Raw genomic sequence first — 25,013 nt, forward strand, 5'->3', positions numbered from 1 at the left:
TTGCAAATGTTAAAGACGGCCGCACTTTCGAGTATTTTCCTTGCATTAAAAATTAAACATGGTTTAAATATGGCCATGTTATAAATACAATCAATAATAAAATATGCAATATTCAGGATATATATATATGTGTGATTCATTATCCATCTCGAAATTTGAATTTATAGTTAACACTTTTGTCGAATCTTACTACAGGAGAGAAAAGTTAGCTGATTTTGCTGATGTAGGGGAAAGGTCGACGCTAGCTCAGGCTTCATATTCACCACAGAGTATGTCAGAGTGCCACAGTTAACATATTCGTGTCGAGGTTTGAACTTGAAAGTGGTGGATTATTGAATCAGCATCATGGCACTTCTCAGAGGTAAACAAACACGTTGCAATTCATCAGGAAGCCAAGAAAGGCAGGCATAAGTTAACGTTACATGCTGCTGGACGGTAGATTTGGAAATTTGTTATTAACGTAGGAGTGTATTATTATGAATGACCTCAAATAATTGCTTTCACTGTAAAATCGACTTTATTTAAATTCTAATGTGAGGAAACCGTGAAACTTGTGCTAAGCATAACGTTGCTGCAATGTAGGGGCAAGGTGACAAGCTGGTGCCAAGATTATTGCGTTAACTTAACCTGGAATTTATCGGTCGCAGCAGCCCCTTTCTGTGGTAATATATGTTTAAAAAAAGTTTATAATTGATAAATAGACATTTTCTCTATATGTTCTTAGAAACTTTAGGACAGCAGCGGTCCTTCTGCTGCACCCACTTAGAAACTAAGTTTTGTACTGCGAAAATCAAGAACTGTTTGTGGTTTCATTCGTTATGATCTGACTTTATATATGAAGGTAGCTTATGATTTTTGATATTCACAAGCGTCATACAAGACAGGTAGATTGAGATTTTTTTTTATCAACAGATTATCTTCCATGGCAAATATTTTGTATGCCAATCCTAGTTTGAAAATTATACCCATATGTACTTTAATGTAAAGGCTGCTTCCTCATCGCATAACATACTTGAATATACAGTACATGAACAGTCTTCACAATATAGATTATGTGCTGAGCTGTATTACTCTGTTTCATAATTTTACCACCTTTTTTGTTTATATGTTTACTCTTTTTGACATTTGGCAGTACCACTGCTTAAAGCTTAAAATGTTTGGAGTCTTACTTTTAAATGTCATAGGTTACAGATTAGTACTTTTAAAGTGTAATATGTAATGTAAATACTTTAGTTACTTTATCAAAGTAGTGTAACGTTATTACTTATTACTTGAACTGCTTTTTGATTACTTCTCTAAAAATGTTTTAACATGGGCAATAAAGCTGAAAGGTCCTAACATAAATTTAAACCAGGACAGAGGTTAGTCAGGAGTTCCATGCCTGACTGGAAACTAGGCAAATCAATACAATATTTCAAGGTAGAGATCATACCTACTAGCTACTTATTTTGAAAGTTAAAAAAACCTTGATAGCTCCATATTCCCTGAAGAGAAATACTACTGGGAAAGAGGTTTACTCTGGTTGTTTCTCTTGTCCCTCAAATCAGTTTAATGTTAGTTTCCCCATTGTACTGTATCCTTATCATCTTCATCTGTTGTGTCAACCATCTTTGCAGTATGTACCATCCCAGTACTTCTTCACCCTGTTATCTAGCCGTGGCTAAGTGCTGGGTCATGTAACTTTTGTGTTGCTGTACTAAAATGCTCCTTTTCTCTACAGGTGTATTTATTGTAGCTGGAAAGCGCACTCCATTTGGAACCTATGGAGGAGTGCTGAAGGATCACAGTGCTACAGACTTGGCTGAGCATGCAGCCAAAGCTGCCCTGGCTGCAGGGGGTGTGGCACCAGAACTTGTAAACAGTGTCATCGTGGGAAATGTCATGCAGGTATAGTCACATTGAACAGACTGATTGTAAGGACCATTGCATGAAAAAGCTTATTTAGGATACCTTTTCTCTTTCTGTCTGTCCCTCTAATTTCAGAGCTCAGGTGATGCAGCCTACATTGCTCGTCATGTGGGCCTGAGGTGTGGTGTTCCTATCCCAGTGCCTGCGCTCACTGTGAACAGGCTGTGCGGATCTGGTTTCCAGGCCATCATCAGTGGTGCTCATGTAAGCACTCCACCAAGATCAAAAAACATTCTGAGGTGTTGTTCTGCTATGTTTTAGCATTTAGGACATAGTTATTGGACTGCATTACATCAAGTTGTTTCTAATATTCTGACCCCCTCATGAATGTTAATGGGAAAGACAAAAATTTGAAACACCTGTCTATATAATGTTGTCTGTTGCCTTTAGCTGTGGCCTCAATAAGAAGCATATAATTGAATTTACACATTTCTGACGGTGTCACCAAGATCTCAACATTATTAGCTTTGAAATGTGTTAGATTGTAGAGGTGTACCTAATAAAGTGGCTACTGAGTGTACATGTGTAAAAGACTGGAGCTATGTCACAGAGAGCATGGTCCATACAGTAGTAAAAATAAGATTTTTCACATTTGTCAACTGAACATAATGTGATTTACCTTTTTGTCTTGTTGATCCAAACTAAAACTTGTTACCTTGTGTGTTTGTAGGAGATTTGCCTGAAGGAGTCAGAGGTGGTCCTGTGCGGAGGATCAGAGAGTATGAGCCAGGCCCCGTATGCTGTTCGCAATGTTCGATTTGGTACAAAGTTTGGAGTTGATCTCAAGGTTGGCTTTTGGTTGATTGTTTCTACTCCCTGTGATGCTCACAAAGACAACTTTTTAAACCACAGAAGCCTTGACACACAAAATTTAAATTCTCATTCGTCTGACAGCTTGAGGATACTTTGTGGGCAGGTCTGACGGACCTGCACGTCAAACTCCCAATGGGAATCACAGCAGAAAACCTGGCAGAGAAATACCAGATCACACGAGAAGACTGTGACAACTATGCATACCAGACGCAACAAAGGTGGAAGACAGGTAGGACAGTTTATTTTTTGATAGATTTTCTGTTGATGGGAACCTCACCTTACTAATAACATTGAAATATTTTTTATTTTTTTTGTGAAGAGGTATTGTAGTGATCAAGAAGTTTCTGCTCAAGACAAGCCCATTCTTAATAATTAAATAATTTTTTTTTCCTATTTACAGCTCATGATGCTGGTTACTTCACAGCAGAAATTGCTCCCATTGAGGTGAAAGCTAAGAAAGGCAAGGTGTCCATGGCTCAGGATGAACACCCTCGCCCCCAGACCACAGTAGAACAAATGGCCAAACTGCCTACAGTCTTCAAAAAGGGAGGGACTGTTACTGCTGCCAATGCTTCGGTGAGTTTAGGCCCAAGGTGTTCTGCTTTACTTCAAACACTGTAGATGAGATCTTATATCATTATATTTAAAACACTGGACAGAGTCTTATTTGCATGGACAAGCTAAAAGGCTGATTTTCTCAGTTCCTTAAACGTTTTTGATGAATGTTTTCCACCCAACAGAGATACATTTAACACTGTTGCCATTTATTTGTTTCATCAAAAAGAGGAGACATTAAGTTATTCAGTTAAGGATAAAATAATTTTTATTCATGTTATCTCTATATGAGATAAGATTTTGTAGTCTTTTCAAATAATCAAGACTTGCGGCAATATAGAGTTCACCTTTTAATCTAAATCTCATGTGTATATTTTTGCTATTACCATAAAAAGTAGCCCACTATTGCTAAAATTAACAGTCTGTTCATCATTTCCAGGGTGTATCTGATGGTGCCGCTGCTGTAGTGATTGCAAGTGAAGATGCATTGAAGGAGCACAAGCTCACTCCGCTGGCCAGAATTGTGTCCTATCATGTGTCAGGCTGTGACCCAAGCATTATGGGAATTGGTGAGCAAGACCACTGTTATGGGGATGCCATTTAACCCTTATGAATAAAAAAGGAATGAGTGACCTCTAAACAGGTATTTTACAGTCAGAATTTCTGGTTTCCTATAATCATCTTAGGTCCTGTTCCAGCAATTGCAGAAGCTCTTAAAAAAGCTGGTCTCATGCTCAACGATATGGATCTTGTGGAGGTTTGTTATGAGTGAAAAACCAATCTTTCTGACTTCCTACATTAGATTATGTCATATGGTTCAGTAGTGGTGGAAAAAAATGTTTTTTAATCAAAGAAAAGTATCAATACAACAATTTAAAAAACACTTCATTGAAGGGAGAGGTCCTGTCCTTATGTAAAAGTGCAGAAGTACCATTAGAAACATGTTCTTAAAGTATGGCCCTCAGATAAATGCAGTGGAGTAAGAAGTACATTTCCTTCTGTAATGTACTAAAGTAGATTTTTTAAGCAACCTAAAATGAAGATACTCAAGAAAAGTACCTTGTTTTGAGTAAATAGTCTCCAAAACTGCATATATGTTTTGATTTATTCAGGTAGTGCTTTCTCAGGTGTGTCTCTGATCTCATACAGGTGAATGAGGCCTTCGCCCCTCAGTTCCTGGCTGTTGCTAAGGCTCTCGGACTAAATCCAGAAAAAACCAACGTTAACGGTGGAGCTATTGCCGTAGGACATCCTCTTGGGGCTTCTGGAACACGCATCACTGCTCACCTGGTTCATGAGCTCAGGTAGTGTGATAATTGGTAATTATATGTACAGCAGACTATATGATGGAACAGTAAGTAGCTTTAAAAAATGAATTTTGTTTCAGGCGACGAGGAGGCAAGTATGCTGTTGGCTCTGCCTGCATCGGTGGTGGTCAGGGCATCGCTGTTGTTCTTGAAAAATGCTGAAATAGCTGCCAGTATCAGAAGAATTCCTGTAGAAAAGTGCCTTGCACACACACTGTCCACTCACAGAAAGTAGGATAACGCGTACTAAAAATGAGATTTATTTCTACATACATGTAAAATGGCAGATGTTCTTTTAACATAAGGGATGCTTGGCTTTTCGCTGGCAACCAAGCGACCACTTTCAGATTATTGATACAAAAATGTACAGTAAATATTTGTCCATTGTTTCCTTGGAAGCATAGTGAAGATACAAAGCTAATTCATGGTTTTGATCAACACTTCTGTGCTCGTTGTACCAGAGTGTGGCAAGAGTGTGCTTCTGAAACACAGAGGTAGTGAATGGTACATAGTAACACGTGTGCCATATTAGTAACACATAAAGTACAGTTTGCTCTCATCACTCCTTTACCAAGGATTGCCAAATACTAAGTCTAACTTGTAGTGGCTCCAATGAAAATGATTATGTATTTCTGTGTCAATGTGTCTCAATAAATTCAAATTTGAAAGTTGAGTGAAGTTTTTCATGAGCATCCCTTGACAGAAGCCTATGCATATTCACACTACTTTATGGTTGTCTCTTTGCTAAAAAGATTTATTATATTGAGTTAATCATACAGCAGTGACACTTGGCACGTATTGCTTTTTATACTTCTAGTTTTGTTGCTGCAGTCTTAGCAAGTAAAAAGAATGTTTATCTTAGATTTGTTTTAGTTTTTTTTTTAACTCCTGCTTAAAATGGTTTTAGAAAAACAGATAATACAACTATAGAGAATGGATTAATGAATGGGTGGTGTTTTATATTGGACAATAATATAATTCAGGTTTAACTTTTTTTTTTTTTTTTACAATAACAGCCCGCTAAACTTTTTGAAAGTTATATTATTTCTTTTTTGAACACTGAAAAATGGAAATGTGAATAGATGAAAATCTATAAACGCATACATTGCAGCTGTTGATGTATTATTTATAGCAGTCTGCCTCTGTTTATGAACTTCGATGTATCAAAAGGCACTAAATATTGTCAGTGATGCTGCTCGCCCAGCTGACTCCCTGTTTCAGACATTGCCCTCAGGGGGAAGGTTCAGGCAACACAGTTTTAAAACAAAATGAGTTTTAAAAAAGTGCATACCCAGAGGCTATCTGGTTGCTAAACAGTAAGCCCATCTCACTTTAAGGTTTTAGTCCTTTTTATTATTACCTTTAAGCTGGTATTATGAAATGTCCTTTTGTTGTGTTGTTTTTAAAAAGTCTGTATACACATACACCAAGACAAATTCTTGAATATTTTTATGTTTGGTAAATAAAGTTCAATTGATTTCAATATAAAAAATAAGTTCTTAATTTATGGATATAATACTTCCCTTAGAGAAAAATAAAGACTATATACAGTGGATTACTAGCTTTCTGACAGACAGGAAGCAGCAGGTGAGGCTGGGTAAAACCACATCCAGCACCCGGACAGTAAGCACAGGCACCCCACAGGGATGTGTGCTCTCCCCTCTGCTGTTTTCACTCTACACCAACGACTGCATCTCGAAGGACCCCTCTGTCAAGCTCCTAAAGTTTGCCCATACTTGGCAGCACTGTATCAGCAGTAAAGTCCTAAAAGTTCCTGGGCTCCACTATCTCCCGGGACCTGAAGTGGACGTCCAACATCAGGACCATCACCAAGATGGCACAGCAGAGAATGTACTTCCTGCGCCAGCTCAGGAAGTTCGACCTGCCCCAGGAGCTGCTGATACAGTTCTACAGAGGAATCATCGAGTCCATTCTCTGCATCTCCATCACTGTCTGGTTTGGCTCAGCAACCAAACCGGACAAGTACAGACTTCAGCGGACAGTTAGGACTGCAGAAAAGGTCATTGGTGTGAGCCTGCCCTCCATGGAGGACCTGTACACCGCACGGGTCAAAAGGAGGGCGGAGAGGATCACTGCAGACCCCTCACACCCTAGATACAATCTGTTTGAACTCCTCCCCTCTGGATGGCATTACAGGTCACTGTACACTAAGACAACCAGGCACAGGGACAGTTTCTTCCCCTAGGATGTCACTCTGATGAACACTTAACCAACAACAGTATGACTGGACCATAACCCTCAGTGCAATACCTATAAATATACATTGTACAGATTATACGGATCTGTACAGGTCTCTAGTTTTAAGTACTCTGTTTTTATTCATATTTATCTCATTTCAATGAGCATTCCTTTGTCTGTCTGCATTGTTTACTGCCTGTTAATATGGTTTATTTTGTTATATTACACAGCCTTATGCTTGTTTACTGTTTACTTGCCCCTTGCATGGGGATATGTACATAACACACTGAGAGCCGATGTACCAGAGTCAAATTCCTTGTGTGTCTGACACACCTGGCCAATAAAGTAGATTCTGATTCTAATGCAATAACTAATTGTTGTATGACCAGATAAAAACAATATTTTAGAGAAATGAATTTGTTTATTCAAAAAAGCTAAAAATTAACAAAATCTTTCTCCAAAAGATCTTCTGGTAATACCAGTTGTTGAAAATTTACAACATCACAAAAACTTCAAAAAATATAGTGAATACTACAAGGACCAGAATACCCTTGAAAATAAACGCAATGACATCAACGTCATGGCGCATTGTCCTCATATCCGGGAGATCACCGGATGTCGGTCTTTTTTTCTCATAGCAAAGGTAAGGTAGTTTTGTCTTCGTGTGATTGTAGGAAAATCTTTTTTCATCTGTCTTGCAGAATAAAAATGAGAGTCTACAAATGACAGGAGATGAGTCCTTGTGTTTAGACGATGCCACAGACATCATTATTACCATGATTAATTTACCATGTTTCTGTAATAATGACCATCTTATGTATTGGCTGTCCCAGGCCTCCGGTTAGCCTTCGTGCTGTGTGTAATGTTAGCTAGCGGGCTAGCAGAAGCGAGCTGTCTTTCGTTACGCTTTTGTATCATTAGTACCAATTCCGTTACTGCACTCTTTAAGATTTACTTTAAAACCCCGACTCGTCTTTTCGGGATTGAAGTGGCTGGATAGCCAGCAAAGCCACCGCTCTAGACAATGTTGCTACTGCTAGCTAACTTGTCATGCCTCTTCTGCAGTGGGGATGACAGTACACATAACACTGCTGCAGTTGTTGGTCTAACTTCTGTTTCACGTTGCCTTGTATCAGATGGTAGAGGGAGACAAGAAAAAGCCTGCCAAGAAGAAGCACGGGAGCCGGAACCCGGTTCTGGCCCGGGGCATCGGCCGCTACTCCCGCTCTGCTATGTATGCCCGTAGGGCCATGTACAAAAGGAAGACCAAGACCACGGAAACCAAGGTGAGGTTAAACCGATGACACTCCACAAAATGAGTGATACCAGAAGCCCTTTGCACATCACATTTGTTGACAGTGCCTTGCTTTGATAATAATTAGTTGCTCTTGTTTCAGATTGAGAAAAAGATTAAGGCAAAGCCCCAGGCCACCGTTATCAAGACTGTTGGAGGAGATAAGAATGGTGGCACTCGTGTTGTCAAGCTGCGCAAGATGGTGAGTGATGGAATTATGCAAAGAAAAACAAATCAAAATATGAGAGGCTCACATTCACGAACTGTTGCCTGACTAAGGCGGAGTGAACTCTGTTGTATAGGAACAACTGGGAGCATACACTGTTCAGTGCTTTGGCATTCACAGATCAAATAAATGGACACAAACTGTTAGTGCAGGGCAGCAACAATTTATGCACACAAATGCTTAAAGGTGTCCTATACCACACCTCACACAGTATTTTTCAGGCTACTGTAGTACTGGCAAAATGGTAAACAAGGATTTTTTGTGTGTGTGTACATAGGATAAAATTTTGCTTGTCTCCATTCTGATGCTGATTAGTCACTTGAGCTGATATAGTGCTGTAAGCTCTAAATAAAAACCCAAATTTGTCATGTCAAGTGAAAAAGAGTCCACTTTAATTTTGGGTGTGTCTGTCATCTACTTGATTTCTGTGGCCATCCTAAATTAAAATGGTAATATTTTCCACTGTAGCCCCGCTACTACCCAACAGAGGATGTTCCCCGTAAACTGAAGAGCCATGGAAAGAAGCCCTTCAGCCAGCACAAGAGGAAGCTGCGTGCCTCCATCACCCCAGGAACTGTCCTCATTCTGCTCACGGGCCGCCATCGTGGAAAGGTGAGAACCATTTGTAGCACATACCAAAACAATGATAGGATATGAATTATATTCTGTAAATGTCATCACATGTAAACAAAAGAATATCATCAGAATTTTAGATCTCGGAATAAGCCTACATTTGACAGTTTATTTTTACGTAGGCTTAGCAAACATGATAAAACGTGTCATGTTTGTAATTTCCTCCCACAGTCCAAAAACACGTGCGTTAGGTTTAATTGGCAAATCTAAATTCCTTGAATATGTGAATGTGATATGAATGGTTGTCTGTTGTTGGCCCTATGCTGGAATTGTGACTTGTCCAGGTGGTGTACCATGTCTTGCCCAATATTAGGTGTGATTGGCTACAGCCTCCTGTCAACATCTGAAGATGATCTGATGGCTGTTTGTAAAGGAAGCCAGTTATGATTGTTCTCAAAGGCAGTATACATTTTAGTTTAATCCTGTTCTAAATTATTTGAATATACACTTCTTGAACTTTGTGCTGTCTAGATTGATTAGTCGGAGTATAAAGTATGGCAATAAAAGATTTTTGTGATCTGGCAAATGTTTTATTCAAATACAGAGGCAGCAACAATCATTCTAATTCATTGCTCGACAATCTAAAGTAGATGGTTGGTTGTTATAGTGACATTGTTTCTAAAACAGTGACATTGGATGGTATTTTTACTGGTTGCAATCATGATAGACTTCTCCTGAACTGTCATGGATAAAACTGTTACTAAACTGACAGCATGATGACAGCTATTGTCCAAGGGAAAAAAAAGTGGTACATCTTTGTTTATAAAAGCTTGTGCTGAAGCACCCATTGTGGGTTTAACAAGCATACTGGACCTATTGTAATCACACACCCTTAGTACCACAGACATTGTTGCTCCCTCCCACTCTCAAACGCTACATGGGCAAGTTATAGAAGCATGTGCCCACACACACTTGGAGCAGTGGGTGACCTAAATAATGTTTTAGCTATGAAACTGACAGGTTGAGAACTCTTATGCCAGGCGCTCCTAATTTATCAAAAATGTGGACTGCAGCTATTTGTCTTGTTTCTCACCACTAGACTAGTTTACTGAGTTGCATTAAAAAGATCCTTTTTGTATTGTCATGATGGCACCAAATACGATATGTAGGGGTTGCTGCAGTAACCACGCAAATCCCAATTTAGTAGCTTTGTACTGACACTTTTTTTTTTTGGTTTGTTTTAGCGTGTCGTATTCCTGAAGCAGCTCTCAAGTGGTCTCCTACTTGTCACTGGTAAGGGCATTTTTGTTAAATAACTTAAATTTGCATTGTCTGCAGGAAATTTGTCATCTTTATATTCATTTTGTAATGTCCTTTCCCTATTTTAGGCCCTCTTGCCTTGAACAGAGTCCCCCTGCGCAGGGCTCACCAGAAGTTTGTCATTGCCACCAACACCAAAATTGACATCTCTGGTGTGAAGATCCCCAAAACTCTGAATGATGCCCACTTCAAGAAGAAGAAGCTGAGAAGGCCCCGTCACCAGGAGGGAGAGATCTTTGATACAGAGAAAGAGGTGAGCTGATTTGGATAGTGTCTCAGAATTGCACCACTGACTACTTTAATAGTCACACCTGTACAATTGTATGGACTTCAATGCAGCACTTTTACTTTAACATCTGTTTATGAAGCTCAGAATGTTTGTTTTGGTGAAATTGTCATACATGTATAAATTGTTTATTGAAGTCATAGTTAAGTGGTGTTGTACTGGACTACATTATATATAGAGGTGTCTATTTTTGTCCTCCACTGCACCTGAGGGTCTGAATACGTAGTCATTACAACACCACCTTTAACTATGACCTCAATAACTGAATTTATACATTTGACAATTTCACCAAAAACAAGCTTCATAAACATGTTGAGGTGCAAGTGTTGCATTGAATTGCATACAACAGGTGTTACGATCAAGGGGCCAGGCAGTGTAACCATCTAAATGGGATTTCGACTCTGCATAATACCTGACTTATTGTCTCATCTGCAGAAGTACCAGCTGACAGAGCAGAGGAAATTGGAGCAGAAGGCTGTAGATGCTCAGCTCCTGCCTCTCATCAAGAAGGTACCTCAGCTGAAAGGGTACCTGCACTCTTGCTTCTCCCTGTCTAATGGTGTCTACCCACACAAGCTGGTTTTCTAAATGTGTTGTAATAAAGAGTACCACCCTGTAATATCTCTTGCGTAATTTGTACAGAATTCATAACATTTCTCTATTCACCCTAACTTGCCTTTCCAACATAACTATTTCCAGAGCTCACATTGAATAGTGTGGTTAAGTGATTAATTTCCATTAAACAGTCCTTAACTGATTCTGTATGACCAGCAATGGGCCTGAAAAAGAATGCTCTTCAGAAAATCATAGCAGCAGTGACTGGAGTTAAAACTTACTGCCTTGATATAATGGCTGTAAACACCATTTGCAAAAGGGGAACATAGGCATTACCTACCCAGGCATCTCCTGCTTGATAAATGTAACATGGGGCTGGTATTAAAATGACAAAACAGCGGAATGAAATAACCACATCAGGTATTGGACCAAGACAGCTTAGCAGCTATGCTTTAATTAAAAAAACGACACGTCTAATATAACAACAAAAATAAATATACAAGTGTTTTCATCTCTTTAACATGGCCACTTTTTTTTTTTTAAATCCCCAAAAACAGAATAAAGTAGAAAGCAGTGCAGACAAAGGCATCGGCCCCTTGCCAAGGAATGATGCGTGCCTTAGTCGAGTCAGTCAGTACTGCAAGTGTGGTCAGCTGGTCTAAAGAAAATGCATTCCCTCAGCCGGACTTGAACAGCAGAATGGCCACTTGGCCTAAGTAGAAGTAAATGAAATGCTTGGTCTCATGAGTCACATAACTGCCGAAGTTCCTCCCAACGATGCAGTGCCAGGTCGGGTTATACTTCTTGTCAAACTCCTGTGTGGGACAAAGAGCGTTCATCAAAACATGGGTAGACAAATGTGTTGAGATGAGTATAAAAGATTGATGGCTCCTTACAAGAATACATAATGAAACAAAAACAAGTGACATTTCTAGGTAGCCAGCTGTATTATAGTTAAATTCATTTCACTGCCCATCTTTTTTTTTAGTGACTAGGTAAAATACTGTCACTTTGCAAATATATAAAATATTAATTTGCTCAATGTCAACATCAACTGCAAAAACTCAAGGTATGAGCTTAAAAAACTTAGAAAAAAAATCAACTGGACTAGATTTATAGGTCGAAGACGTTTCACCTCATCCAAGAGGCGTTGGTCGACGGGAGGATTCGAAGACAGGTAACGACTCTCGCCGATACTGGGTTATAACGACTCAGTCGTTAGGGGACATTGTTGGCCTTCAAAGGACTGAAACCATACCGAGGGGGATAAGTGTCTCCAGCTCAACACCAGTCAGTCAGAACTAAAGAAGCCTTTTGGAGAGGTGAAACGTCTTCGACCTTTAAATCTAGTCCAGTTGATTTTTTTCAATTTTTTTTTTCAGCTTTCTATGACCTGATGAGTGAGAATCTGCAGAGTCAAGGTGTGTGGTTGCTAAAACTCAGGGAGCGGAGGGAAGGAAATATTTTTGAAACTCTGTGCCTATTATAGATGAGGCAAGAGGTTTGTAAGCAGGAATATACCGTGAGCATGTGGGCCCTCAGATAAAGAGGGACAGATTTCCTAGGGAAGAGTAGAGCCATTTGCACATACCTGCCTGGGCGTGCAATACTAAAGATGTGTGACGTGTCAGTAGAGGTTGTTTTTTTGTTTTGTTTGTTTTTTTACCTTTTTGATGTATGCAGCAATGTCTTTCTCGATGTTGTACTTCTCCAGGGCTTGTGTGGCACACTCCACAGCATCCTGCTGCATGTCCTCCGACATGTCGGCATTTTTGATCACTGCCTTTCTGTCAGACATGGTTTCCTGGGAACCCAAAACACAGCGAAGGACTTATCAATTTCAATGGCTCATTGGCTTGCACACACGCATTACTGACTGATATAAATGGCACCGTGTGGACATCATGACGGCTCTGTTCAGCCAGCGAAAGAGAAAAGAGCTAGTTAGTGACAAAGCTATCATTAACGTTACATAACTGACGCAAAATCTGAACTTGCCATTTCTACAAGTGTTGCATAACAACTTCCATCAGTTGCAAGCTCACTGGATGCGCGCTCTGCGTAGTTTCTATGGATACGCAAGATATTTGAGATTATGGTCTCAAATATACCTGAGGTTTCAACAAAAATCCACTGGAATACGAGGCTTCACAATGAAAGCACACTGCTGCAACTACGTAACGTTAGGAAGCAAAAAAGGCACACTTTATCTGCTCCAACGTGCGGGTACCAAAATAAACACACCATTCTCATAATAATATAACGTTTGTCATAAACAGGACTTCACATTATCTTAAGTACGATGTTGAAAGAAGGGCTTGCTAGCAATTCCTCGCCACATGCACATTCGGCTACCGTGAGCCACTGATTAGCTACCGTTAAATCACGTTAACTAGCTAGTTACTCATTCAACCCGCTAAAAGGAAAAGCACTCTAACGGGAAAGCATAGATGTTGCCGTTTCGACAATGCTTAAAGGATGATAAATTTAACATCGTAACATTTTCTGCATATAAAAATCTTTATTTTACCTTCTAATCTCCGGTATACTGTTTGCCTTTTTTTAAAGAGACGACAGCTCCCACAGTGACAACTCCCGCGAAGTGGTTGACACAAAAGTAATGTGGGTGTGTAGCGGTAACAGACTGCTGCCTTGACGTGTTCCCATTGGCTTATATTAATGTATAGCCCGCAGTCATTGGCTAGTCCAGGTTCATCTTTCTGGTATTTATGCCAGCATTTTATTTCAAACCATCATGCCTTGCGACACTTCCGTTGCCGGGGTAACCATTGTAAACAACTTGCTTAGGTCCATGCCGGCTAGCGACTACACTTATAGGACCGTACACGTTGCTGTTTTCATAATACTTAAAAAGAAAATGTAACGAATTGATTTGAAAATATTCGCAATTTGGACACGCCGTTTTGCTTACGAACATTATTTTTAACTTTTCTGCTTGTTGTGGAGAATGTTAAGTTGTCGCCACGCCATATTGAATTATGGGTAAATGTGCCACTGGAGGGGGGCGGGGGGCTCACGCTCATTAGTCATCATAGAAATGTACACTACATACACCTGTAAGCTTAAAAACTATCCCATTCAGCAGCGGATGCTTCAACTAAGCCCAAACATACATGTAAGTGTTCAGTTTGAGCACAGACAGGACAGAAATGGATTAATCCGCAGTGTTCGTGTTATCTGCCGACAGCTGCTAGCTAGCGTTATCTCCCGAACCGAGAGCTGAGATGAAGATGCTGTCATTTTTCAGTCTGTCGCTCTCGTCGACAGGATCTCTAGGTGGGCTACGAATTACCTAGTCAGCTAATGTTAACCATTCTGATTTGCCACATTCAGTAAAGTGAGATCTAAACTATTTAAGCTACGTTTTAGCCAAACAAAACAAGATTGTATGCACGTAAATACAGCGCCTCCATCCCAAAATGGCTCTCCCGTTCTAACACGGCGTGACGTACCTTCACATTCTCTATTATAACATTTTTAGTTGTAACAGGAAACGTTTCTCCTATGACATATACATTTGCTTTGAATTGAAATTTCTTGACTTCCACAAGTTTATGATTGAAAACATATCTGCATAAAAATGGGAGCCTATGAGAATGGATAATTAGTTATATTTAGATGCAATTGTTTATTTGTGAGTTAAGAAAGTAAAATTTTTGTGCACATAAATTATATGCTGATACACAGTGTACTTTGGTACACTCCTAATTTGTCCCATTTCAAACGAGTTTGTAGGGCAAATGTGATTCTCAAGATTTTACTGTAAGAAATATTTCCCATCAGGCTGCAGCATTTGGCTGTTGTATGTCTGTTTATTGACATCTTAATATATTTTCAAATTTGACTGTGTTCTGAAAACAAGGTGAAAATGAATAGAATTTATATTGCACATTAATTTTGCCCATTTATTTCACTCAAAATTAACAGTTGGAAATTTACAACCCCACTATTTCCTATATGTTTTATTTACTCCTTAAATATTTTCTGGAGTATTTGCTATGTGCCTAGAAAACTGAATTAACATCCTAATCCTAACATTCATATTCTGTGTTAGAGGTTAAAATCTGTACCATCATGATACATTAATAGCATTTCAGATGACCTGGTCTACTGCTATCAAAATCGCACCTGAAAAATATTGAAGATATAATTCATTTAGCTCACATTTTCACACAATCACATACAATAGATTAACCAAGTTTTCTAATGTAACAGTCACATTATTCAGCCAATAACTGATGAAAATGCATACTCATTCGTCCCAAATTAGTTTCTATAACCAAAAAAAAAAATATTTACCATAAATATTGTTTGAATCAGCACATTTCTCCTTCCTAATTTATTTGTTTGTCAAAACTGGAAGAGAATTATGACAGGTTTAAAAACAGTCTTAAAATTCCATGAATGAGATTTTTTTTAAATAATGTAGTGGCACTACTGTATTGTCTGCATGTGAAAGAACTACATCTCAAAAGACCTTTGCAGAACTCAGCGCAATATGTTAAACACTTGGGCCACTATTATAGTGGCACAATTCCACTATATTAGTGGTGCTCATTGTTCATGATGGATGAGTAACAGCTGTATCGGAAGCTAGTCCACATCATGACTGCTCCTCTCCGGATGTTGTAATCCTTTTTCCGTATATCAAAAATTAAATGAACAAGAAAAAACAAGCAAACTGTTGACCATGGAGAATTAAAACTAAGGTAAAAAAACTGAATAATTCTGTTGTGCAGAATATGTGTTTAGGTCAAATTTTCATTAATGGGGATTGTTTTAATTTAAGATAGAAAAAAATGTTTAAAATTAAAATGGCTTTCAGTTTTGTTTCATCTATAACATTGTTGCATTATAGGAAAGAGTTCACTCGCTGCGGACATTTGGTTCTCTGAATTTGTACTGGATGTATTCAAAGATGTCTCTCTCACTGTCCACAAATAGAGGTTCCCCTGCCACTCCTACAATAAAGCCACAAAGAAAAATAGCTTATATAAAAAGCTGAAAGCATAACTCTTTCATTACTGACTGATGACCAAAGTTGCACAGAGATGGGACAGATGGCTCATATTTGACTGAAACTCACCAGTGACCCCAAGTGGTCGTATGGTGTACTCATTGAGAGTAAAGCCCTTCTCCAAAGCATGAGCTCTCATATTTTTATTGAAGATATCACTTCCAGTGAAATACAGAACTCCACAGAAGTACTGGTCCTTGGGAATTAACCTTAAAGAAATTAGCAAAGGGCAATTAGGGAGCAGGAACAAAAGGTTGTTTGAGAATAAACATAAAAAAGTATATTCTTTACTGTTTTTAAGGTATATATGAATGTAGGCATCAGAGACTGTAGTAGGCAAATCATAGATTTGACCCCCTCTACAAAATTACACAAAACAGTCATATCACCTGGCGAAGAATCTTTTAGCCACACAATTAATCCACTGGCCAGTCCATGTTTTGCATAAACCTATGCCTAAAAGACTAATCTGTAAATATCAAGAGCAATTTAAAGCAGGGCACCTAATATCAATACGTCTGTGAAGGCATTCTTCCTCATCTTCATCACTTTGCTGCAGCTGGCAGACTCCCTAGAAAACAAGATTCAGAATATCATGACCACAGTCATGCACTTCATGGGTTGGGTCAAGTTACTATTCTAAATGCATCACATCATCACACACATACAGCTGAGAATATGAGACAAGATAAGCACCATGAATTTGGTGTCTCCTTTGGACAACGTGTCAGTCACAAATCCAATAGACTCCAAATGGTCAACCACAGCACGGAGGAGCTTGGGCTGGAATAGAAGATAATTGTAACAAAATGAATTGTAAAAAGATAAAAGCAAGATGCAATTAACAATGGTTGTTCCAACAAATGGAACCAAGTAGAGAAGAGTCTTACCTGCTTCTCAGTGTGAGAGGTGTAGTTTGGATGTGTTAGCAAAATATCAATATCACCACTCGATGCAGCACCTTGAAATTATGAATGTCTCCTTCAGTATCATGACTAACAGAGTCTAAACTGCTGTCACAAACTTAATTTTAATGACAATTATCTTAAAGGTAACTTTACCCCTTCTGTAGCTTCCACAGATTGTTCCAATATATTCTGGATCAATTTTCTTCAATTCTCCAATAATCAGCGTCTAAACAAAAACATCAGAAGACAGTAAGAAAACTAAATAAATCCCAACTGAAGGTAACAAAATTAAAAGGCTTGACCCACCTCCATTTTTTCCATTTCAGCACGTGGGATCCTTTTCTCAAATTCCTCAAAGTACCTGAAAGCAGCAAAATAAACCACGAAACACAGCTCACGTACCAACAGAGGAAGACTTTCAGGTTTTTAAATGGAGTTTATTTTGATGCTGATGAATTACAGATTTCAAAAAACCATTGTAAGAGCATTCAGACAAACTTACTTGAGTCCAATCTGTTGATGGTGGTTTAGCTTGTGCTCAATCTTTTTCAAATCTAAAAATACAGCAAAACAATTTCATTAAAACCAAAGTTAGATCTACACTATGCCAACTTTTATTAAGCATGCAAAATTCTCTATGCCAAATAAAATATTAGGGCTGCAAATCGTTTTGTGAGCATGATTTAGATCCATGTGCGATCTCAGACTGACATGACAATGATTTTGCAGTGTTTGCATTAACAGTGAGATCCCTTGAGTCACACCAAATTTGTGAACACATGTAATGTTAATTAATTGCTAAACAAACCTTCTATTGTCTTTACCCCTTCCTCAAAAAACTTCCTGGCAGCAGCAGGGCTAAAGTCAAGACCACAAATATGAGAATATTACATGAAGTGAAGCATATATGATAAATCTAAATTTCAGCATCTTTTTGGAGTGGCAATTGGTCACTTTAGTGCATTTTAATCAGTCATGATGGATTTCAATGGATGTCCATAGAAAACAACAGCTTTTTAATGTGGATTAATAACACATACAGTATGACGTACCCAATTCCAGTAACTCTGGTGAGGAGGTTGATGGAAGAGCTGGTGTCATCATTTCGAATCTGAATGAAAATATCAAAGCAGTGTGTGTAAAATGTTACAACGAAGCCATTACTAAACACATACACACAATATTACCACACCACAAGACTCACCTTTTCCAGTTTACGTAGCTTGCCAGTTTGTAGGAACTCATCAATCTTTTCTGCTATTTTAGCTCCAACGCCATCCTGTTGAAATGTGAAAACAAACAGGAGGGCACTGTAGCAATCTGTAGCAGTTATTGCAAGATGTGCAGAGTAGCTGCTGACAAACATGTTCAGACTGCAGCAGAGGGCATCACAGGAAGACAAATAAGGCAGCTGTTTCCAGTTTCCATGCAACGTTACACTAAAATGAACTTTCTAGAAGCAGTAAAGATGAATCGGTGCCAATCAAGCTACATAACAGCTGCACTTGATTTTAACGTATTTACTGACTGTCAAAAATTCAAAAATTCTTTAATGTATTATTTATGAAGACATGAAAAATATACATACTAGTTTCTTGGCCTCTTCACCACTTTTGATCTTGTGAGGGTACTTGGCAATTGCTGATGCTGCTTTCCTAGCCACAGAGCACAAGATGTATAAATGATTATGTACAGAAATAGCAAAACAACTTTTCCACCGAATTAACTACAAGATTGTTCAATGTGGTGTCACAATTAATTATCATGTTAATAATCAACAGTGGCTCAGGAGGTCGTCTCCTAACCAGGTTGGCGGTTACGTTCCCAGCTTCTCCAGTCCACAAGTCAAAGTGTCCTTGAGCAAGACACTGAACCCCAAGTTGCTCCCGATGATATTACTGGTGTGCAAGTGTCTGTGTGCTTGGGAGCGCAAATGGGTGAATGGGCAAATGGTGTGAAACTGCCTTGAGTGTGCTGCAATGCATAGAAAAGTGCTATACAAGTATAAAGCCATTTACCACATGAGCTTTATACAACAGCCCTACCATAAATCCTTGTCTCATTAAGCTTATATAGTCCAGTTTCTCTCATAACTGTATTAGCTGTTATTTCTGAGGCTGTACTTTGTGACGCTATAAAGCTGTACTGTCCAGTCTTCATTGATATAATAGATGTAGAAAAACTAAGTATAGTATGGAAACACCTCCAGTATATCCCAATACATTACACATAAACACAGTAACCTTATTAATGGTAGAATCAATTTCAGGCTTTTATTACCTAATAAAACTAGGATTTTTTTGTACAATACGAATGGATGTGTTCAGTAACATTATATTTGTTATTATACGTGTTTGTATGAATAACAGTGAAACCTTAAGCCTTAAACAAATGGCATCTCTCGGAGGCTTCAGAGCTTACCTGTACGCATTGTACTTGTGTATGAGGCTTACCTGTACGCATTGTACTTGTGTATTGCCCTGTTTACATTTTTCTCGTAATTGGCCAGCTCTGGAAACAGAAGTTAGACATTGCATGACTTTATATTTCCTTCATACCCGTTTAGTTTACTTTGAATATGTTAGAAAATGCCAGCTATTGTGAAGGTACAGTACAAGGCATGTTAACTTAATCGATACAACACCAGATTAACTAATGCAAGACAGAACAGCGTTATTTAGGATCATTTAACAAATAAGTTATATCCTAGTTGTACAACGCTACTGTATGGCTTTTTTGTTTTAAGACAGAACGCATCTATCAGAATAGCTACCGATAAGTTAGCTAAGCACAACCGTTTGGCTCATCTTCACGTACCGACAAGAAAGTCTGTTATTCCCTCATTTAGGGATTCCTGCGGTGCTTTCCTCTTGCTCATTGCGGATTTGCCCGGCTCTCAAACGTTGACTTTGAATTCAAACGGTCCTATAAGCACGGTTACAAAGTTAATATCTCATAGTATTCCTAGTTTACCCTTAGCAATTAGCTAGCTCATGCTAAACAATGGTCGAAGATGTAGGGGGAGCTGTGCGTAATACGTCTTCTTCTTCTTCTAACAGATTTCCCGAAGGCTGTACACCATGAGATGTAATGCCGCCCTCCAAGGGGGAAAACAACTGTGCTATCGGGCAAAGAATGTCCTGTTTATCTAAACTGCGTAATATTTATTCAGTACTACATCACTGTGCCGTGCTACCAAGAAAAATGAGTCAATGTGCTACATCCGTACAGCCAATGGCTACACCACAGATAGTGATACATGACATGACATTATTTTATTTATCAAGTAGGGTTCATTTTCAAAATTTACAAATTAATAAAATGAATTATTTGGTGCTCTGCGGCCTCTACTGCCTGCATACTATAATGCACTGTACATTTTAATACCCAAGGAGTTGTTGGAGAAACATTTGTGTGCATGTGAGAGAAAGAAAAAGAGAAGATATTATGAGATTAAGGGATCTTGTGCATCATTTTAGTGTTTATTTCACATCTCTTTGTGGTCATTTTGTATTGCCTGTTTGTGGTCAGAAAATGTGGACACCATCTCCTCCTAGCAGCCGACAACATTTGATTATGAATCAGAAACTCTGCAGAGAGGACATCTGAATCACACTGAGCTTGAAAATCCATTCCTTTATTTAGACTGTGTAAAATCATGATTGGATTAAAAAAAAAAAAAAAAAACATAGAATCATACTTGATATCAAAATTGTGTCCTGGTGTTTGGGCTCTTTGGGGCAGTATTCCCTAGTGAAAACAGCCTGACACAGATGGGGCTGTTACACCTGACCCACCAGAACTAAGGATGCTGACTGTAGAACTCTGCACTAGACTCAGACCTGATGAGACCGTGAAGGGACTACCTCAGCTGGGGGAAGCACAGTCAATCACACTTAAATCCATCATCGCTTTGGATGAGATGTTGGCAGCAGCTGAACTTTTTTTTTTCCATTTAGCTTTTTTTTTTAACCTGTCTGAGGCAACAACTGACACTACAGCATCTATTCCACCAATTGTGGCAAATCTGGGCGGAAATCTCATATGGGATCCCCTGAAGAACCTCACCATCTGTGTATTTGTCCAGCAAACGTTTTTTCACTCTCTTTGTCTGCACATCTACATCTGTCTTTCTTTTTATGTTTGTCTCAGTTTCTGTTTATGCACACTTGTATCGCTCTCTGTCTATGTTTGTCTCTATCTTTCATTTGGACGTTCTCATCTGTGTCAGTTTGTCTGTCTGCCTGTTCCCAGAGGTAGATGGAGCCATGAGAGCCTGGAAAAAATGGTAAAGCACTAAATATTTGTGAAAGTAAATTTTGTTTAGGCAATCCTGTCCTTCAACACATCATAATGTACCTCTGTCTAGTACAGGTGTGTGACATGAGACACCACAATAAGCAGTGTTGGTCGTGACATGGCTGCATGGGAGGACACATTAGGCGAGTGCTGAAAATACACATCTTTTTCTGTCTCTTTGTCTAACATTGTCACCATGGCAATCTATAGTTTTTGATTCTCATATCATACAGGAGGCTGCCCTCCGGGAGCCGGGGTCTGCTCGGAGGTTTACGTCTGGTAGAGGGAGTTTTTCCTCCCCACTGTTGCCAAGTGCTTGCTCAAGGGGGATTTGTTGGGGTTTCTCTATAATGATAATAATAGTAAGCAACAGACTTTACTATCTAGTGACCTGAGATGACTTTTGTTGTGATTTTGGTGCTATACAAATTTAATTCAAGTGTACATGTTGACACCATGTAGAATTATTTTTCCAGCCACAGCTGTCACCTGTGCAGAGGCATAAAAACATAAACACTTGTCAAAATATTGTTAATGAAGCATCAGTTATTTCTTCAGGACATTTTGTGTAAAATCTTAATTCATAAAAATTGTAACTGAAATAAATGTGTAGTGAAAACTACAAATGTGTAGCTCAAGCATGCTTCTGTAAACATATTGGTGGAAGATGGACAGGTTTAGATGCTGAAGTCATTGTTTCAGATTTTTGTCAAAAGCTGTTCAGGGTTCTTCTCTTCAGCACCAAGGACAGCGCACATTGTCAGAATATTAGGAACACCTCTGAATATAATGTAGTCCAGTACAACACCACCTTTAACTATGATCTCAATAATAAACATAACTGAATTCATACATTTATGACAATTTCTCCAAACATTTTGAGCTTCATAAACACAGATGTTAAGTTGGAAGTGCTGCATTGAAGTGCATACAGGTGTGACTATTAATGTAGCCAGTCAGTGTACATCACACATAGTGCTCTTGTCTCACAGTTCAATTAATGTTTGTTTTATAGACATTTAACAAATAAAGTGTGGAGAAAGATGTCTGTAGGGACCTCTATGGAGACAGGTGTGTCACCACCAGCTATCCGTTGCACAATACAATTTCAAAGTAATTGGAGAATTGATGTGTTTTGTGGCTTTGAGTTACACAACATGATTAGACTTTTTTTTTAAATTCATGATTTGTTGATAGGCAAGTCAAACTGGGGCTGCTTGACAGTCACATTGGAATTACAGGAGAAGTCAAAGAAATATGCAATACAGGGCCAGACTTCAAAGAAATATGCAATACAAGGCCAGACCTTTGTGCCATAAAAACATGTTGATAGTGTTCTGTATGCTGAAGTAATTATGTTAATAAAGATTACTATCTCTACATTTTTATGTTTATCAGTAGTTTCAAGAAAAATAGTTGTGATTCGAGTAATGAGGGGCCTGTGCTCCAGTAGAGCTTTGTGTCTAGTAATGCCCCTGAAACACTCACTCCTATGGCCAATTTAGAGTCTCCAATCAACCTAAGCTGCATGTCTTTGGTCTGTGGGAGGATGTGTAATATTCATTCAGTTTCATTTACAAAATACTAAATGAAACTACGTTTCTAACATTACAATAACCATCTATTTTACAAGATTCAGTATTGCATTACATAATGCAAATAACAATGAAAATAAATCTAAAAGCAGTGGATTTACAGAATCATCTCTTCTTTCTTCTTTCCTCCTCCTCCTCTTCTTCATGTTAGGAATCTGCTTTTACATAAACTTTGTCCCTGGAAAATATTTTTATGGCCTCCTCAATTTCAGAAAGCCTACAGTCAAGGTGTGCCCGATGTGACCGAATACTCAGATTGTCAGCTTTGAGAGGGAGTGATAGCAGCTCAGTCACCAGGGAATGATGGGCTGAAGAAAAATAAGCAACAGTAGAATTAGACAATTACTGTACATTTATGTCTTTAGGTGAATATTATAAGCATGAAGGGCAGGGATAAAGAGCAACAGAGGCGTACTCTCTTTAAGGGACTTCAGTGTCTCCTGTCTTTCACTCTCAGGCATCAGGGTGTGACCAGCTGGTACTGTAGGGTCAGGAGCGCTCTTCCTCCTCTCCTCCTCCTCTTTGCGCCACTGCTCCTTCCTTTCCTCAAGACTGTTTGGGTGGTAAAACAAGACAGAAAAAAGGAAAGTACAACAAAAGTGAAAGAAAATGTCAATCAGCTTGTGGTGGTCAGTTGTGTATGTTTACTAAATTGGCTACTTTTGACAAGTTGATAATGATCTAAGTAAGACATTGTATAGGAATACTCACTACTGAGGCACCTGTCCCTTTACTGCACTGGGGACAGGCTTATCTCTTAGGTTTGTTAGTGACTGGGACCGACGCAGCACAGCTCTTCTAGCAGCCTGTGCATTATGTTTTATGAAGTCTATGGTATGACCCTGCACCTGTAACTGTGTCCACATATAACAATGTATATATTCACAGTATTTGATTAATAAACATTTGGAGCATAAGACAGGAGTTGTTAACTTCTTTGACAGAAAAAATGTGATTAAATCAATATATTATGGAATCAAGTGAGTTAACAATTATTGGCAATTCTCACTTGTAGGTCCTGGCCCTGGTCATGTGCAGAGTTGCAGGTTTTAGAGTGTGGTCTTGACGGGGCAGTAGAGTGGGCCTTCAGAAAGTTTTGACACTGTGGTTTAACAGTTGGACGAGACACCTGATTGAAAGAGGCTGGATTAAAAGTGATCCAAAGGAAATATTCATAACTCTAGGACTTCTATCTTTCTGATGTGCTTCTGACCTGTAGCTGGGCCATCACCCTGGATGAGACATTCTGGTATTTAGAGGAGGTCCAAAGGGCTTTGACTGGAGCAGAACAAGACTGTGCTCTCTCAGCCTCCTTCTCTTTGCAGCGTCTCTGGATCTCTCGGAGTCGACTCACATTCTCTTTACCAAAGTCATGTACTCGCTGTTCTAAAAAGCCACATTTCTTTAATTACTTTCTAATTTTCTATGTGGTTAGTGTGCTCAGTTAACCTCTCTTACTTGCTATAACAACCCAGTATATGAAAAACTAGAAATAAGAAAAAACACATGCCTTACAGTGAAAACTGTTACTTACTCTGTTTGGGAACAGGGCTGATAGAAACACCATCTAGTTTAAGTAGTTCCCCCACTACCCCTCTCTGTGCACGTTGTAGAATTTGGGTGGCATTAAAACCAACACAGCGAGGATGTGGTGGGGTTCGAGCACTGTAGCAGCCAGGGTGCAACACAGGATCTGGAGCGAGAGGCCCTGAGAGCAGGCCCAAAGTACCATCATGGGTTCCCTCTAAACGCCCACGAGCTGGAGACGAAAGAACATTAAATGCTGTAATATAACTTGAAGATAATATTTTATTTCATGTAACAATTCTCTCCATAGGTTCAAATACATGCAGATAAAATGTTTCTAAAATAGCCATTTTCTATATGCCTAATCAACAGATAAAACTAAATTTATGGTATTTGGGAATCGTAGACTAGATAATGAACTTCAATTGAAAATTGGGGGAGCTAATATAGAACGAGTATATGAAATTAAATTTCTAGGTGTCATAGTTGATGACAAATTCTCCTGGAAATCGCATATCAGATATGTTCAGAAAAAAATAGAAAAAAATATATCGATATTGGCAAGGGTTAGATATATTTTGGACGGGAAAGCACTACGCATTTTGTATTC

The 25,013-nt window shown here is 38.8% G+C and overlaps 5 protein-coding genes across 6 annotated transcripts in view; 2 read left to right on the plus strand and 3 right to left on the minus strand.

The window, feature by feature from the left end:
• Positions 1 to 207: 207 nt before the first annotated feature.
• acaa2 (acetyl-CoA acyltransferase 2) lies at positions 208 to 5,256 on the plus strand. Its single transcript, XM_020593796.1, has 10 exons — positions 208 to 361; positions 1,721 to 1,887; positions 1,984 to 2,112; positions 2,579 to 2,695; positions 2,803 to 2,950; positions 3,122 to 3,297; positions 3,716 to 3,845; positions 3,963 to 4,033; positions 4,426 to 4,580; positions 4,664 to 5,256. The coding sequence occupies exons 1-10, from the start codon at positions 346 to 348 to the stop codon at positions 4,743 to 4,745; spliced, it is 1,191 nt and encodes a 396-aa protein (XP_020449452.1). The 5' UTR covers positions 208 to 345; the 3' UTR covers positions 4,746 to 5,256.
• A 2,625-nt stretch (positions 5,257 to 7,881) lies between these two features.
• Positions 7,882 to 11,100, plus strand: rpl6 (ribosomal protein L6). The gene is made up of 6 exons (XM_020593836.1): positions 7,882 to 8,068; positions 8,180 to 8,278; positions 8,771 to 8,914; positions 10,120 to 10,168; positions 10,264 to 10,448; positions 10,917 to 11,100. Exons 1-6 carry the CDS (start codon positions 7,919 to 7,921, stop codon positions 11,067 to 11,069), a joined length of 780 nt encoding a protein of 259 aa, XP_020449492.1. The 5' UTR covers positions 7,882 to 7,918; the 3' UTR covers positions 11,070 to 11,100.
• A 359-nt stretch (positions 11,101 to 11,459) lies between these two features.
• dynll1 (dynein, light chain, LC8-type 1) lies at positions 11,460 to 13,702 on the minus strand. The gene is made up of 3 exons (XM_020593837.1): positions 13,567 to 13,702; positions 12,703 to 12,840; positions 11,460 to 11,851 (listed from the first exon to the last, which is right to left on the minus strand). Exons 2-3 carry the CDS (start codon positions 12,832 to 12,834, stop codon positions 11,714 to 11,716), a joined length of 270 nt encoding a protein of 89 aa, XP_020449493.1. The 5' UTR covers positions 12,835 to 12,840; positions 13,567 to 13,702; the 3' UTR covers positions 11,460 to 11,713.
• Positions 13,703 to 15,923: 2,221 nt separating this feature from the next.
• polb (polymerase (DNA directed), beta) lies at positions 15,924 to 20,195 on the minus strand. The gene is made up of 14 exons (XM_020593649.1): positions 19,800 to 20,195; positions 19,436 to 19,493; positions 18,571 to 18,637; positions 18,187 to 18,261; positions 18,035 to 18,093; positions 17,791 to 17,840; positions 17,485 to 17,536; positions 17,289 to 17,343; positions 17,136 to 17,208; positions 16,965 to 17,035; positions 16,771 to 16,857; positions 16,578 to 16,645; positions 16,144 to 16,283; positions 15,924 to 16,018 (listed from the first exon to the last, which is right to left on the minus strand). Exons 1-14 carry the CDS (start codon positions 19,858 to 19,860, stop codon positions 15,924 to 15,926), a joined length of 1,011 nt encoding a protein of 336 aa, XP_020449305.1. The 5' UTR covers positions 19,861 to 20,195.
• A 2,364-nt stretch (positions 20,196 to 22,559) lies between these two features.
• Positions 22,560 to 25,013, minus strand: part of enkd1 (enkurin domain containing 1) — a 4,066-nt gene continuing 1,612 nt past the window's right edge. For both annotated transcript variants that reach the window (XM_020593782.1, XM_020593783.1), the window contains exons 3-8: positions 24,411 to 24,635; positions 24,090 to 24,262; positions 23,886 to 24,005; positions 23,588 to 23,730; positions 23,292 to 23,428; positions 22,560 to 23,184 (exon numbers count right to left, since the gene is read on the minus strand). In XM_020593782.1, coding sequence (XP_020449438.1) covers positions 23,024 to 23,184; positions 23,292 to 23,428; positions 23,588 to 23,730; positions 23,886 to 24,005; positions 24,090 to 24,262; positions 24,411 to 24,635 — 959 coding nt within the window. In that variant the 3' untranslated portion in view covers positions 22,560 to 23,023. The remainder of the gene's footprint in view (positions 23,185 to 23,291; positions 23,429 to 23,587; positions 23,731 to 23,885; positions 24,006 to 24,089; positions 24,263 to 24,410; positions 24,636 to 25,013) is intronic.

The sequence above is a fragment of the Monopterus albus genome, unplaced genomic scaffold (genome assembly GCF_001952655.1).
Source record: "Monopterus albus unplaced genomic scaffold, M_albus_1.0 scaffold20.1, whole genome shotgun sequence".
Taxonomy (NCBI): Eukaryota; Metazoa; Chordata; class Actinopteri; order Synbranchiformes; family Synbranchidae; genus Monopterus; species Monopterus albus.

Coding starts and splice junctions, on each gene's coding strand:
- acaa2 (XM_020593796.1), top strand. Junction 2,113..2,578: donor CCATCATCAGTGGTGCTCAT/GTAAGCACTCCA, acceptor GTGTGTTTGTAG/GAGATTTGCCTGAAGGAGTC. Junction 3,298..3,715: donor TTACTGCTGCCAATGCTTCG/GTGAGTTTAGGC, acceptor CATCATTTCCAG/GGTGTATCTGATGGTGCCGC.
- rpl6 (XM_020593836.1), top strand. CDS start 7,919: ATGGTAGAGGGAGACAAGAAAAAGCCTGCCAAGAAGAAGCACGGGAGC. Junction 10,169..10,263: donor TGGTCTCCTACTTGTCACTG/GTAAGGGCATTT, acceptor TCCCTATTTTAG/GCCCTCTTGCCTTGAACAGA. Junction 10,449..10,916: donor TCTTTGATACAGAGAAAGAG/GTGAGCTGATTT, acceptor TCTCATCTGCAG/AAGTACCAGCTGACAGAGCA.
- dynll1 (XM_020593837.1), bottom strand. CDS start 12,834: ATGTCTGACAGAAAGGCAGTGATCAAAAATGCCGACATGTCGGAGGAC. Junction 11,852..12,702: donor TTGCTGCATACATCAAAAAG/GTAAAAAAACAA, acceptor TGTCCCACACAG/GAGTTTGACAAGAAGTATAA.
- polb (XM_020593649.1), bottom strand. CDS start 19,860: ATGAGCAAGAGGAAAGCACCGCAGGAATCCCTAAATGAGGGAATAACA. Junction 17,841..18,034: donor ACCAGAGTTACTGGAATTGG/GTACGTCATACT, acceptor TCTTGACTTTAG/CCCTGCTGCTGCCAGGAAGT. Junction 17,209..17,288: donor CTGAAATGGAAAAAATGGAG/GTGGGTCAAGCC, acceptor GTTTTTGTTTAG/ACGCTGATTATTGGAGAATT.